Here is a 10,732-nt window from a genome sequence, read left to right as displayed (position 1 = left end):
GAGTCTGCGTGAAGAAAGACAGTCTCGAAACGGCACGGCGCTCGTTCGTTTTATCTGTTCTAACTCTAAACTACAAAGAAGGCATGGCAGTAAGATGAGTGTTTTAGAAAACATGCAGATCCACTTGGTATTAGCAATTGGAAAACCAGCGGGATCAATGTGCAATAATTTGCATCCAAGGGGAGAGGTCCTACTTTCATATGATTGCAAAATAACGACGATGATGGGCAAAAGGGGTTTATTTAGAAAGGGCACAGCTCGTAAAAGTCCTTCTTCTCGAGGATCATGAGGGCAGAAACCTTGTGAGGGAATGTGACCGTTCCGTGCTGTTTGAACCCAATCGATTCGAGATACTGGGCAAGGACACGAATCAGTATCGTAGACAAAACTTTGACAAGAGGGGGTACAACTTACAGAGACCATCTTCTGGTTCTTCTCGTTCGGCTCACACAGGACGCGTTCGGTACGAGGATCCGAGATGAAGCAGTAATGCGCGAGGGACGGGAGCCACGCTCGGACGTAGTCGGGTCCTCGGTGAGTCGAAGATCCCACGAGCATGTGGATTCCTGTTGAGCACAGAACATGAATCAGCTCTCATGCTCGACTAAGAGGGAGAGTAAGAAAACGAGAAGAGCCTTACCGCGATCGTAATCACGGACCTCGACCTCTTTGGGCAGCAGCGGACCGAGGCGATCTTCCTGGAATTGCGTCGAGCGGCCCTGATCAATACAAACAGCGGTGGAAAGGTCGCAGGGAGGATGCAGAACTGACCTTGCCCCAGTAGATTTCAGCATAGACCGCATCCTGCACGTCATGCTCGCCCTCGAATCCGTTCGCCATGGTCGTGTAGCTTCCGATGACGCCGAGCGTGTGTTTGTCTTGCAGGTTCGCCTCGATAAACGCCTTGTGCTTGTCCATGTCTCCGGCTTCCATCCAGAACGCGTCGACCCGCGAATCGTTCATCCACGAGTGCAGTGTCGGGAGATGCCGGAGGGACAGCAGGTTGAGCGAGAAGAACGTCGGTTTTGACGGCGACGGCGACAGGTGCGGGATGTAGCGCGAGTAGATCGGTCGAGCGTTCGAAGGTTTCGCAGGTCGGAGCGGGTACGTCAAAGGCGAAGGTGCGTTCGAGGCAGGGGTGACGGGGATGTACGGAAACAAGGACGGGCTCGGGTCCTCGTGCGAGTCGGTCGCGTGGTGGAACAGCTGAAAGACGGCCGAGCGCGAGATGGTGTACTGAGGGGGTACGGTCTGCGTTGCGCCTGTACGAGCATCCTCGAGGGTTCAGCTTGGGTTCGGGCTCTCGCATCTCGAACGCAGGCTTACCCAAGGACAAGAGGGCATGGTGAAGTTCGGGACTGGGCAGGACGGGTTCGACCTGCATCTCGGCGGCGACATCCTTGCCGCGGGCAAAGTACTTGAACAGCGCGTTCCACAGGGCTTGGTTGACGGACAGCTGATCGTACGGCGGTGCAGTCGGGTCGAGACTGTTGAGCCTCAGCTGAATGGTGCCATCGACGAGCTGTGGGCGAGCGAGTGTGCGCGCGCGAGGTCAATCGGCGAGGTCAAGGCGCGAGTGCGAGAAGGGTAGACGGACCTGGGTGTGCAGCACCGAGTGGTGGAACGCAACGGCGGTCGTTGCGACTGATTCTTGCTTGCGCTTGATCACGGTGCGGATCTCGTCTGTTTGTGGGCGCGATCGGGGGTCAGCTGGGTTGAATGACGACTACAGTGGTGCAAGCGACTGACGCGGGACCGACAACGCAGGGTGGAACGGCACACTCGAGCTGGCGGCGATCGCAGAGGAAGACACTGCACAGCAACGAACGCGGAGTCAGCGGACCGAGCGAGCCGGGCGAGAGAGAACGGCAACGACGCAACTGGCTCTGCGCAGTGTCGTAGTGACGGTACGGGCAAAGAACGACAGGATGGGCGGGCGAGCGAGCGGGCAAAGGTTCAGCTGTAGAGCAGAGGAGCAGAGACGGATGCACGCACCCGAAGATTCTCGGCGTGTGGAGCGAGAATAAAGAAAGGGGCGCGAGGCCTGGGCGGCTCTATCTCGGTGTACGCGAACTCTGCCCTCGCCAGTGCCGAACCCTCTCGGCTCGCGCTCCTCGTGACCGACAGCACCGATCATGGACCTCGATGCCCTGCGCAAGGCTGCCCTGTCGTCCAAGAAGCGCAAGTTGGCCCAGAGAGCGCTCTCGGGCGACTCTCGCACCTCTTCGCGCGCACCGACACCGACACTAACGCCCGACCTCGAACGCGAGGAGGGTGAGATTGAGGACGAGCCTGCGGTGGCATCAAGAGGACTCACCTCACCGCTTGCAGGTGAGAACAGTGCGACCTGCATCGTCTCGCTCCCCGTGTTGATCACCCCTTGACACAGCTGTTGCCGCCCGCGAAGAGTGCAAGGCCATCATCGCACAACTCCTCTCGTACGGCATACCCGCCGAGTACCTGCTCTCGATCGGCGTCTCGCGAGAAATCCTCCAATTCTCGTACGTTTGCTCGACTCTGTCCGTTTGCCGCGTTCTTACACCGCGACTTGCTCATGTAGGATCGAAGCATTGCACCTCGATTCTTCCCTACTGCCCCCACCCGCGCCTCTCTCGGCCCACTCGGTTCCGTTCCGACCGTCGCACCCGTCCCCGCCTTCGCTCGCAACCTTGCCTTTACCCCTGCCCGCCCACCCTGCCGTCGACTCGCCAATCAGTCCGGTCGAGCCTCGACTCGAATCGGTCGACTATGGCGCACTCGAACAAGAGAAGCGCAAGAAACTGTTGGCCAAGAAAGCCGCGATTCGCATGCGCAACCAACGCCAAGCCCAGAACCTCGAATCCGAACTCGAGAGCCTCTTTGCCTCGACTACCCCTGCTCTCGAGCAGCCCGACCCCATCGATGGTTCCGAGCTCGCCCCGGCCCCCGACGGCGAGACGCAACCGGTCGCAAAGCGGCCTCGCCATGCATACGTCCCTCGCGACGCGCCGCCCGTCTCGAGACCCTCGCACCAGCGCCGTCCCGTCGCGAGCGATCTCGAGCACCTGCCCGCCCAGCGCCTCTCTCAGTCGGCTCTCGCGCGTCAACGCATGATTGGCGGGTACGCAGGGTCGACCTTTAGCAGCAGTCTCCCGATCAGCGAGAGCCTCGTGATCGACTTGTCAGACGACGAGGATGACGACAATTCCATGGCAGCAGTCGAGATCGACGTGGGCGGCGGTTCTACGTCGACGTCATCCGCCGAGTCGAGCGAAGAGATTCCCAAATCGATCAAGCCAAGCACGACGCCGGACACGTATCTACCAGATTCGAGCGAAGCGACCAGGAAGCGCCAACTCGAGGCAAAGGAAAATGAAATCAAACGCATCATGGATCGCATCAGAGATATGGAAGATCGCAAGAAGCGAGCAGCGCCGGCTCAATCCGACACGATCGCCGCCGCAACCCTATTCCCCGCCAATGAAACGACGAATGCATCCACTCAAGCAATTGAAACGGCACCAACCGCAACCGCCAGCGCAGCAGACTCCGTTCGAATCACTTCTCCCTCCTTGTCCTAGACCCTCTCCTGACCTGTCCGGTCACTTCTTCGTCGGGCAGTCTCGTATCACAATCACCGCGGCCCCAAAGCCACCCGCCACACCGACGTCTTCAGTCGCAAATATGACACAACCCGTCGATCCGGCAAGTCTTTCGCTTCGTGACCGGAATCGGCTGCATCCATCTCTCGCGCACCATCGACGTTGTCTGATCTCACTGCCTTTTTTCCGTTTTCTTGCTTGATCGGTTCGTACCAATGTCTGTCCCGGCACTGACCCAACCTGAACAGGTATACCGCCCGTACACATCGACTCTGTCGCGATATCCTCTCCTCGGAGGACGCCCGTCGACCTCGCTGTCAATCCCCCTCAGACCTGACGAGCAAGCTGGCTCCGTAGCTCAAATTGACGGATCTCTAGACAGCTCTACGCCTTTCCTGCCGACGACCCCGCGACCCGCAAATTCGGGATCAGCGTCAGATGTCGGATCTGCAGGACTGTCGACGTTTGTTGCGCAGAGACACCAAATCGATCCGGCACGCAAATGGTGCAAAGCTGAAAGTCTCGGAGGGGTGTGCAAGGACGGGACTTGCAAGAACGTGCACGAGCGAGACTGGGTCGCCAAAGGTGCGTGAATCGAGAGATCCGCCTGCTCGTGCTCCCTTCTTGTATTATTTTGACTGGCTGGCGAGGGCTGGAAACAGGGCAGGAAGGAGGGTGCAGGTCAAGCATGAGCGGATTTAGGGAATCGTCAGAAGATGTTGATGGTGGTCGATCTCCTCTGTTTTTTCTGTTTGCTTCGCAGATGACGAGAAAGCAGACTATCTGCTCCAGCAACAAGCATCAACCCGCCTCTAGAAGACTTTACTTTCCAAATGTCGACTTCTATTTCTCCAACAGCGACAACGATTTTGCGCTTCATCTCTGCCAAGATTTCTCCAACCTCGAGTAGATACTGGACGCCTCTTGACGCTAGACCACCCCGACCCGGCTCTTTCTTCAGTACTTCTTGCCCCATCTGTCCTTCCCGCCCTTCCTTCTCCCCGCACCCTCCCACGTCGGGCGTTGCTCATCGACTCGTCAAAGTCCTGGTTACTCCCCGTGATTGCCGAGTTCCAGATCCGGCTTGGTGCGCTTAGTTTCCGGTTCCCGCCATCGCACAAGAAGTGAAATGATATGCATTCCGCAATACCAGTGTCTGCGTTTTGTCGTTGTCCTTGCGCGCTATTCTGGAGCTTTCAACGAAGAATGTTTTGATTGTTTACAACAGTGAATCCTTTTGGCATGCAGTGTTACAAGGGATAAATTACAATTTTTATGGTCTCCTGTAACCGGTCCAGACGCTCAAAGGGATCGACAACAGCGCGCGAAAGGCTCCTGGAGCAGTGTATGCGAGAGTCGATCCCATCACGAGCACCGCTCCCAAGGCGATCCCAGGTGTGAACTATATTTAGGAAGTAAACGTCAACGGTGCACACTCTTGTTTGGGATGCGGGAGAACTCGAACCGAAAAATCGAACAGAAAGACCGATGCGGCCGTCGAGAACAGGATCGAGAGAGATGTCGCGAAACATTTCAGTACATTGTCGGCGTACTGGATCACCAGCGCTGTGTGACACGAAGCCCGATTCGATTATAAGACCTTCAGCCTTGCACGCAACACGACCCGGTACGGAGTTGTGCGTACCACTGAGAAGTCCGCCCGTGACTTGGAGAAAGATCAAGAACCACACGACGGGTTGCGAAAACCCTTGGAAGAAACCTCGAATCAAGTTTCCAATCGCTTCGAGCATGCGAGTAGACCACGTCTCGCCGAGGTATGTTGCCACTTCGTCTTCGATCCCGAGAAATATTCTCGCCAAGTTCGATCTCTGGTCGTAAACGACGAAGGGAATCCCGACGACGAGCCCGAGGGACCCGAGCTGGATGTTTCGGATCCAGAGGGAGGGCTTTGTCGGCACGATCGTAGCGACTTTCGCAGGAGTCTCAGGTTGGGCCGAAGTGGGCAGAGTCAGAGTCGAAGATTGAGCGAGCGGATCTGTCGAGGTCGCTTGCACCTTGAGCAAGCGCTCAAAGAAGGAAGATGCGAATCCCGAGGTCATGCACGCGAGGAGGACTGCCGAGATTCCCCAAACTCGGTTCCCACCGGCATGTACATCCGAACCAGATCCGTCGGTCGAGACTGAAGCGACTTGGACGATCCCAACTCCGATCGTCAGGATAAAGAGCGATATCCATTGTGCTGCCGAGATTGTGCGATTGAGGAGGATAACGGAAAACATGGCAGTTGCTGGGATCTGTCATGCACCTCAAAACCACTCAGCTCGTGGTTCGGAAACGACGTGGCGGATCAGAGACGTACCTTGAGCTGGTATGCAAGCTGAAAGATGGGCACGGACAGATTCGCCGACGCCGAGTACTGCAGCTGAGCTTGCACGATGTAACACAACGAAATAATGGCGACCGGAATGATACTGCGCCCGACGACGCAGTCCCGTATCACCTGCCACCACACGCGGTCGCGCAACTGTTCGTAGGCGGTCTGCGGCGTATCAAATTCTCGCAAAGGGCGGTCTGGGAACAATAGCGATGCTTCCGGGATCCGAGTGGGAGAAGGTTCGGGTGCGGGAGTGGGAGGTATCACGGACAACGAGGGAGTACCGGGAACGAAAGACCTCGCGCGCTCGACATTGATCGACAGTCCTGGATTCCTCGGTATATGCAAGTTGCCGGACGATGCCCTCCGACTCTCCTGCTTCCCGCTCGTGTTGTCGTTGACTTGATCGCGTCCTCCTTGGGTCGCTTCGTGCTCGATCGTTCGAGCTTTTTCGTGCTCCGGGTCCACCTCGGTGTCTCTTCCGAGCAATCTGCGTTCGTCTTGCTCGAGGGTCCATAGTTGTTGCGCACGCGCAGCTCGCTTCCTCTGCTGGACGTACTCGCTCAACTCGCCGCTTCGTGCGACGAGGAGGATTGACAGCAGAACCTTGCCCGCTTCCGTGACGACGATCGCGGATGAGGGGTAGTAAGGGTTGGTACGATCTTGCAGTTGACTGTAATGCAGGACGAGGGAGAACAGGGCAAAGTGCAGCGTGAGCGAAGAGCACACGAGAAGTGTCGTGCGAGTCAACGCCATTCCGACATGCGTTGCGTCCAGCACCTGCAGGATCGTGCGTTGCTCGTTTTGGTGGTCGCGCGCGGACGATGGTACGATAGACCCGAAGCAGTTCGATTTCGGAGAAAAGGGAAGAAGCAGGGGCTATGATCTTGAAACAATTCCAATTGCTCGCATTCTCGCAATTGACCGAGATGAAAATTCTTGATCGCGACTTAGCGCGGTAGCCATCTGAAAAGCTGTTCTCTTGACAGGATAATGGTGGATAGCATGCATCATAAATACAGGAACAGCTAGACATTGTCCGGGGCATGACTTTCCCTGGTCTGAGGGTTTTCTGCCAGTACCTCCTCCTGAACTGGTTTCTCTTCCTGAACTGCTGCCTCTTCCTGGACGGGCGCCTCCTCCAGACTTGCATCCTGTGCTGCCCCTTGCACTGACGCAGGCACTGGCCGTTCTGTCGCGTCCTCCTTTGGTAACAGGATCGCGAACGTGAGATAACTCGTGTGACCCCGAGTGTACGGGGACGGCTTCAACACGAATTCCTTTTCGGGTCGGACGTGCGGTACCGGGGTCGAAGGTCGAGTGGTCGAAGTCGAAGCGGTCTGCAAATCTGTATCTCCCTCGCGTTCTTCCTGCTCTTGAACCTTGACGACGTCTTGTTGATCGTTGTCCGACGGCGGCTGTACATCTCCTGTTTCGAGTTTGCGCTTCTTGGAAGCGTTGACTTCTTGCTCGCGTTCTTCTCGTTTCCGTTTCGCTTCCAAGATTTGAAGGTCCCTCCGTTTCCCCTTCTTGACTTCGACATGTTGAATGTGCTCGATCACGGTCGAGATTGGTTTGAGTGACGGTACGAGTGGGACCGGATCGTGAGTACGCGACAAAGTTTCGTACATCGTGATGTCTATGAGAGTACCCTTGTCCGTCCGTCAGCAGCAGACTCGGTTTGATGCGAATCTTTGTTCATCTTACCAGAGAATCCCATCTCTCCGAGACTCGTGCAAGTCCGGATCACTTGCTCGATACACGGGGAGAAGCAGCAGATTCGAGACGGGCGATCTTTCTGTTTCAACGATTCATGTTTAGTCGAGAATGAGGTCAACGTAGGATGAGGGGGTCTACTTATTACCCTCATGGCCTTTTTGGCATGTTCGAGCGCGTCCCATGGTGCAGGGAGGTCGAGGAAGACGGCGTCGACTTCGTTTTCGAGTTCGAACCCATCCTTGTACACGTTCTGGTGTTTGATCTTGATAATGTGATCGATGCCGTGCAGTTTGAACTCGTCCCTCGCCTTTTCGAACCGTTCGTGGTGGTACTCGAAACTGTGCACGGTGCCAGTGCCCCCTACGGTGCGCACGAGCGAGTGACTGAAACTGCCACTGCCGGTACCCGCTTCGATCACGGACGATCCGGGGAGAATGTTGAGGTACGACGTGATGAACGCGATGTCGGGCAGGTACAGGATCTGAGTACGATGCGGCAAGGCTAGGGTCCTGTTCGGGGGATTTCTCGGATGAGCAAGAAATTATGGACGAGGAGAGCAACATGCTGACCAGAGTTCAGGCGTCGGTTTCAGCAGGTAGACGAACCCTTTCCCGTTCGAGCTCGGAAACTACGCGCAAGTCGGCGAGTCAGTGTCGGTAAAGGAGAGGAGAGAGAGGGTGGAACCGGACCTTGATCCCCCAGGGTTTGCCAACCATCAAGTTGTGCTTGAAGTGACCATAGCGAGACTGAACCTCTTTGTCCCGCGTGACAATGTCGGTTCCGACGGTGGTGCGGTTCTGGGTGGGAGGGATCGAGGTCAACGGCAAGCTGGGCAAAGACTCGCGCGACAGATAACTCACCGAGTAGATGATGATCCAGTCGCCGTACTGGATCGTCGCAGGTGCGAGCGCCTGCAGGGCCATGGTCGAGATCGAGGTCGAAGTTGATTGGAGCAGTCGAGACTGCGGCAGATCAAAGACGCGTGCTCGAGAGATGAGACGGACAAATAATTAATTGTCGCGCGTTTTTATCTCCGAGTATTTCGCAACATCTTGAAGCACCGCGAGTGGGCGTGCCATCACACGCTTGGGCGCGCAGACGCCCGAGCTACTCGCTCCCTGTTCTCTACTCTCACTCGGCAGTGACGCTCAGTCGTTCGTTCGTTCAACATTGCGCGAGGATGGCGTCGCTCCCGTTCCGCGTCAAGCACGTTGCGCAGCTCGCCGTCCTGCTTTTGCTAGGACTCGTGCTGTACTTGACCTACGACCGCCCGCTCCCGCTGCCTCGCTCGACCTCGATTCCAGTCGCGAATGCCGCAGTGCGCTCGACTCGATGGCCTGCCACCACTCCCGCTCCTGTTGCGCACGAGCGCACGTCCGATTCTTCGCACCGAGTGTCGACGACGAACGTACCCTGGACGTACACGAAACCGGTCGAAGAGCTCGAACTGTGTCGCAACTTGTTCCTGTTCACGTTCGTGCCCTGGTGGGGGTTCGCGTCCGAGTTCATTCTCTACATTCGAGCGAAAGCGATGGCCGACCACCTCGGGTACACGTTCCTGCCGGACGACTCGGCATGGAACTATGGCCGTCTCGCAACGTACTTTGAGCCCCTCGAACTGTCGTGTCGACCGCCACCCGACTGGAACGACCACCGCAAAGCGTACCCGATCAAACAGGGCAAGTCGTGGCAGTTTGACTCGAAAGGTCGACCTCGAAGACGATTGCGCTACAGTCGCGCGTTCCTCGCCAACCTCGACGACTGGACTCGCGAGACCTACTTTGCCAATTCCGATCACGTCCAGACCGAACTTGCGACCCTGTCCGAAAGCGACGCGCGGCACCGCCGCAACCGCGACCGCGACATTCTCGCCGAGGGGGATACCCTGCCCCGAGTGTTTGAGCGCGTCTTTGCCGACCACGCCGATGCCGTGCGGGACACGTGGCGACTCAATCACGATATGCAACGCGAGGTGACCGACCTCGCACGTACGCTCGGGCTCGACTCGTCGGACGTCACACGGGGACCAGTCATCGGGTACGTAGTCGTGTATTGTTCGTCACATTTGACATGTAACCTTTACCCATCCCGCCTTTTCCTTGAAACTCCGTCAGAGTACATATTCGATTAGGTGACAAGGCGACCGAGTACAAACACGATTCTGAAGAGATGGGAATCACGAACAAGTTTGGCAACTTGACAACCTATGTCGTAGCAGCACACAACGGTCCGTCCTCTCTGTTCCGCTGTACACAAGAAAAAAAGTTGTCCCGCGGTGCGAATTCGTTGCTGAAACCCCCCTCGCCGACCTCAAAGCGTACGATCGACTCGTTCGAGACCGACATTCTCGATTCTCGCCTGATGCTCGACCCACCCTACTACTCATGACGGCCGAACCTGGAATCGCTGAACAAATCGCAAAAATCCCACTCGCGAAATCGTTCAAGATTCAACAGACTCCACCTCCTCTCGCGTTGAATGCGAATGACTTGGAGACCTCTGAACGACTCTCGAATCGAGATCGACCCGAGAACGGTGGCAACCAGGGCCCGAAAGCGTATGCGATCGCAGCGACCGATTCGGAAAACTCGGACGTCAAGGTGGACCACGACATTCGAAATGGGTACACTCAAGCGACGTTCAATTCGTTGCCACTCGAAACTCGTATCAAACACACGAGAGCGTTCGTACGCGATCTCGCACTCGTGACTTCGGACAAAGTCGACGCGCTCGTCGTGAGTGGTGCGAGCAACATTGGAAGACTCGCCATGTTGATCGGTGGACTTGACGCTGTCATCGGTTCAGGCAGGATGTGAGTCGTCGCACTTTCGGATCTTCCCTTTGACCGTGCAACTCGGATCAGTGTACTGAACATTGTTTTCGAGGACCCATGAAAGTCGATCGATCGATGCACATTTCTATCCGACGTCGTACCCTTCCTCAGTGTACTCGCACACTCGGGACGTCGAGGATCTCGACCATGCGGCGTTCCTACCAGACGAGCAGGTACGGAATCGCAAGAAACAACAACCAGGGAAAGCCAACAAGGCAGGTTCTCGCAAGAAGGCGGTCTTGTCGAGATGAGGTCAAAAAGAAA

General features: G+C 56.6%; 6 protein-coding genes across 6 annotated transcripts; 3 read left to right on the top strand and 3 right to left on the bottom strand.

Annotated features, from left to right (window-relative positions):
• Positions 1–242: 242 nt before the first annotated feature.
• JCM15063_001675 (GNAT family N-acetyltransferase) lies at positions 243–2,353 on the bottom strand (the record flags this gene model as incomplete). The annotated part of the gene is made up of 8 exons (XM_076681531.1): positions 243–353; positions 415–566; positions 641–698; positions 772–1,262; positions 1,327–1,522; positions 1,598–1,683; positions 1,750–1,812; positions 2,131–2,353. The coding sequence occupies 8 exons, from the start codon at positions 2,351–2,353 to the stop codon at positions 243–245; spliced, it is 1,380 nt and encodes a 459-aa protein (XP_076531357.1).
• A 454-nt stretch (positions 2,354–2,807) lies between these two features.
• JCM15063_001674 (uncharacterized protein) lies at positions 2,808–3,560 on the top strand (the record flags this gene model as incomplete). The annotated part of the gene is made up of 1 exon (XM_076681530.1): positions 2,808–3,560. One exon carries the CDS (start codon positions 2,808–2,810, stop codon positions 3,558–3,560), a length of 753 nt encoding a protein of 250 aa, XP_076531356.1.
• A 236-nt stretch (positions 3,561–3,796) lies between these two features.
• Positions 3,797–4,174, top strand: JCM15063_001673 (uncharacterized protein; the record flags this gene model as incomplete). The annotated part of the gene is made up of 1 exon (XM_076681529.1): positions 3,797–4,174. The coding sequence occupies one exon, from the start codon at positions 3,797–3,799 to the stop codon at positions 4,172–4,174; it is 378 nt and encodes a 125-aa protein (XP_076531355.1).
• A 680-nt stretch (positions 4,175–4,854) lies between these two features.
• On the bottom strand, positions 4,855–6,672 carry JCM15063_001672 (uncharacterized protein; the record flags this gene model as incomplete). The annotated part of the gene is made up of 4 exons (XM_076681528.1): positions 4,855–4,983; positions 5,047–5,147; positions 5,227–5,836; positions 5,902–6,672. 4 exons carry the CDS (start codon positions 6,670–6,672, stop codon positions 4,855–4,857), a joined length of 1,611 nt encoding a protein of 536 aa, XP_076531354.1.
• Positions 6,673–6,944: 272 nt separating this feature from the next.
• On the bottom strand, positions 6,945–8,558 carry GCD14 (tRNA 1-methyladenosine methyltransferase subunit GCD14; the record flags this gene model as incomplete). The annotated part of the gene is made up of 6 exons (XM_076681527.1): positions 6,945–7,555; positions 7,624–7,714; positions 7,781–8,144; positions 8,205–8,263; positions 8,325–8,432; positions 8,496–8,558. The coding sequence occupies 6 exons, from the start codon at positions 8,556–8,558 to the stop codon at positions 6,945–6,947; spliced, it is 1,296 nt and encodes a 431-aa protein (XP_076531353.1).
• A 257-nt stretch (positions 8,559–8,815) lies between these two features.
• On the top strand, positions 8,816–10,719 carry JCM15063_001670 (uncharacterized protein; the record flags this gene model as incomplete). Its single annotated transcript, XM_076681526.1, has 4 exons — positions 8,816–9,672; positions 9,750–9,862; positions 9,952–10,447; positions 10,533–10,719. The coding sequence occupies 4 exons, from the start codon at positions 8,816–8,818 to the stop codon at positions 10,717–10,719; spliced, it is 1,653 nt and encodes a 550-aa protein (XP_076531352.1).
• Between the last annotated feature and the right edge of the window lie 13 nt (positions 10,720–10,732).

The sequence above is a fragment of the Sporobolomyces koalae genome (assembly GCF_050403365.1).
Source record: "Sporobolomyces koalae JCM15063 DNA, S_koalae_JCM15063T_v1_ctg75, whole genome shotgun sequence".
In the NCBI taxonomy this organism is placed as follows: domain Eukaryota; kingdom Fungi; phylum Basidiomycota; class Microbotryomycetes; order Sporidiobolales; family Sporidiobolaceae; genus Sporobolomyces; species Sporobolomyces koalae.
The sequence above is the reverse complement of the archived record's forward strand: the minus strand, read 5'-3'. Positions and strand labels throughout refer to the sequence as shown.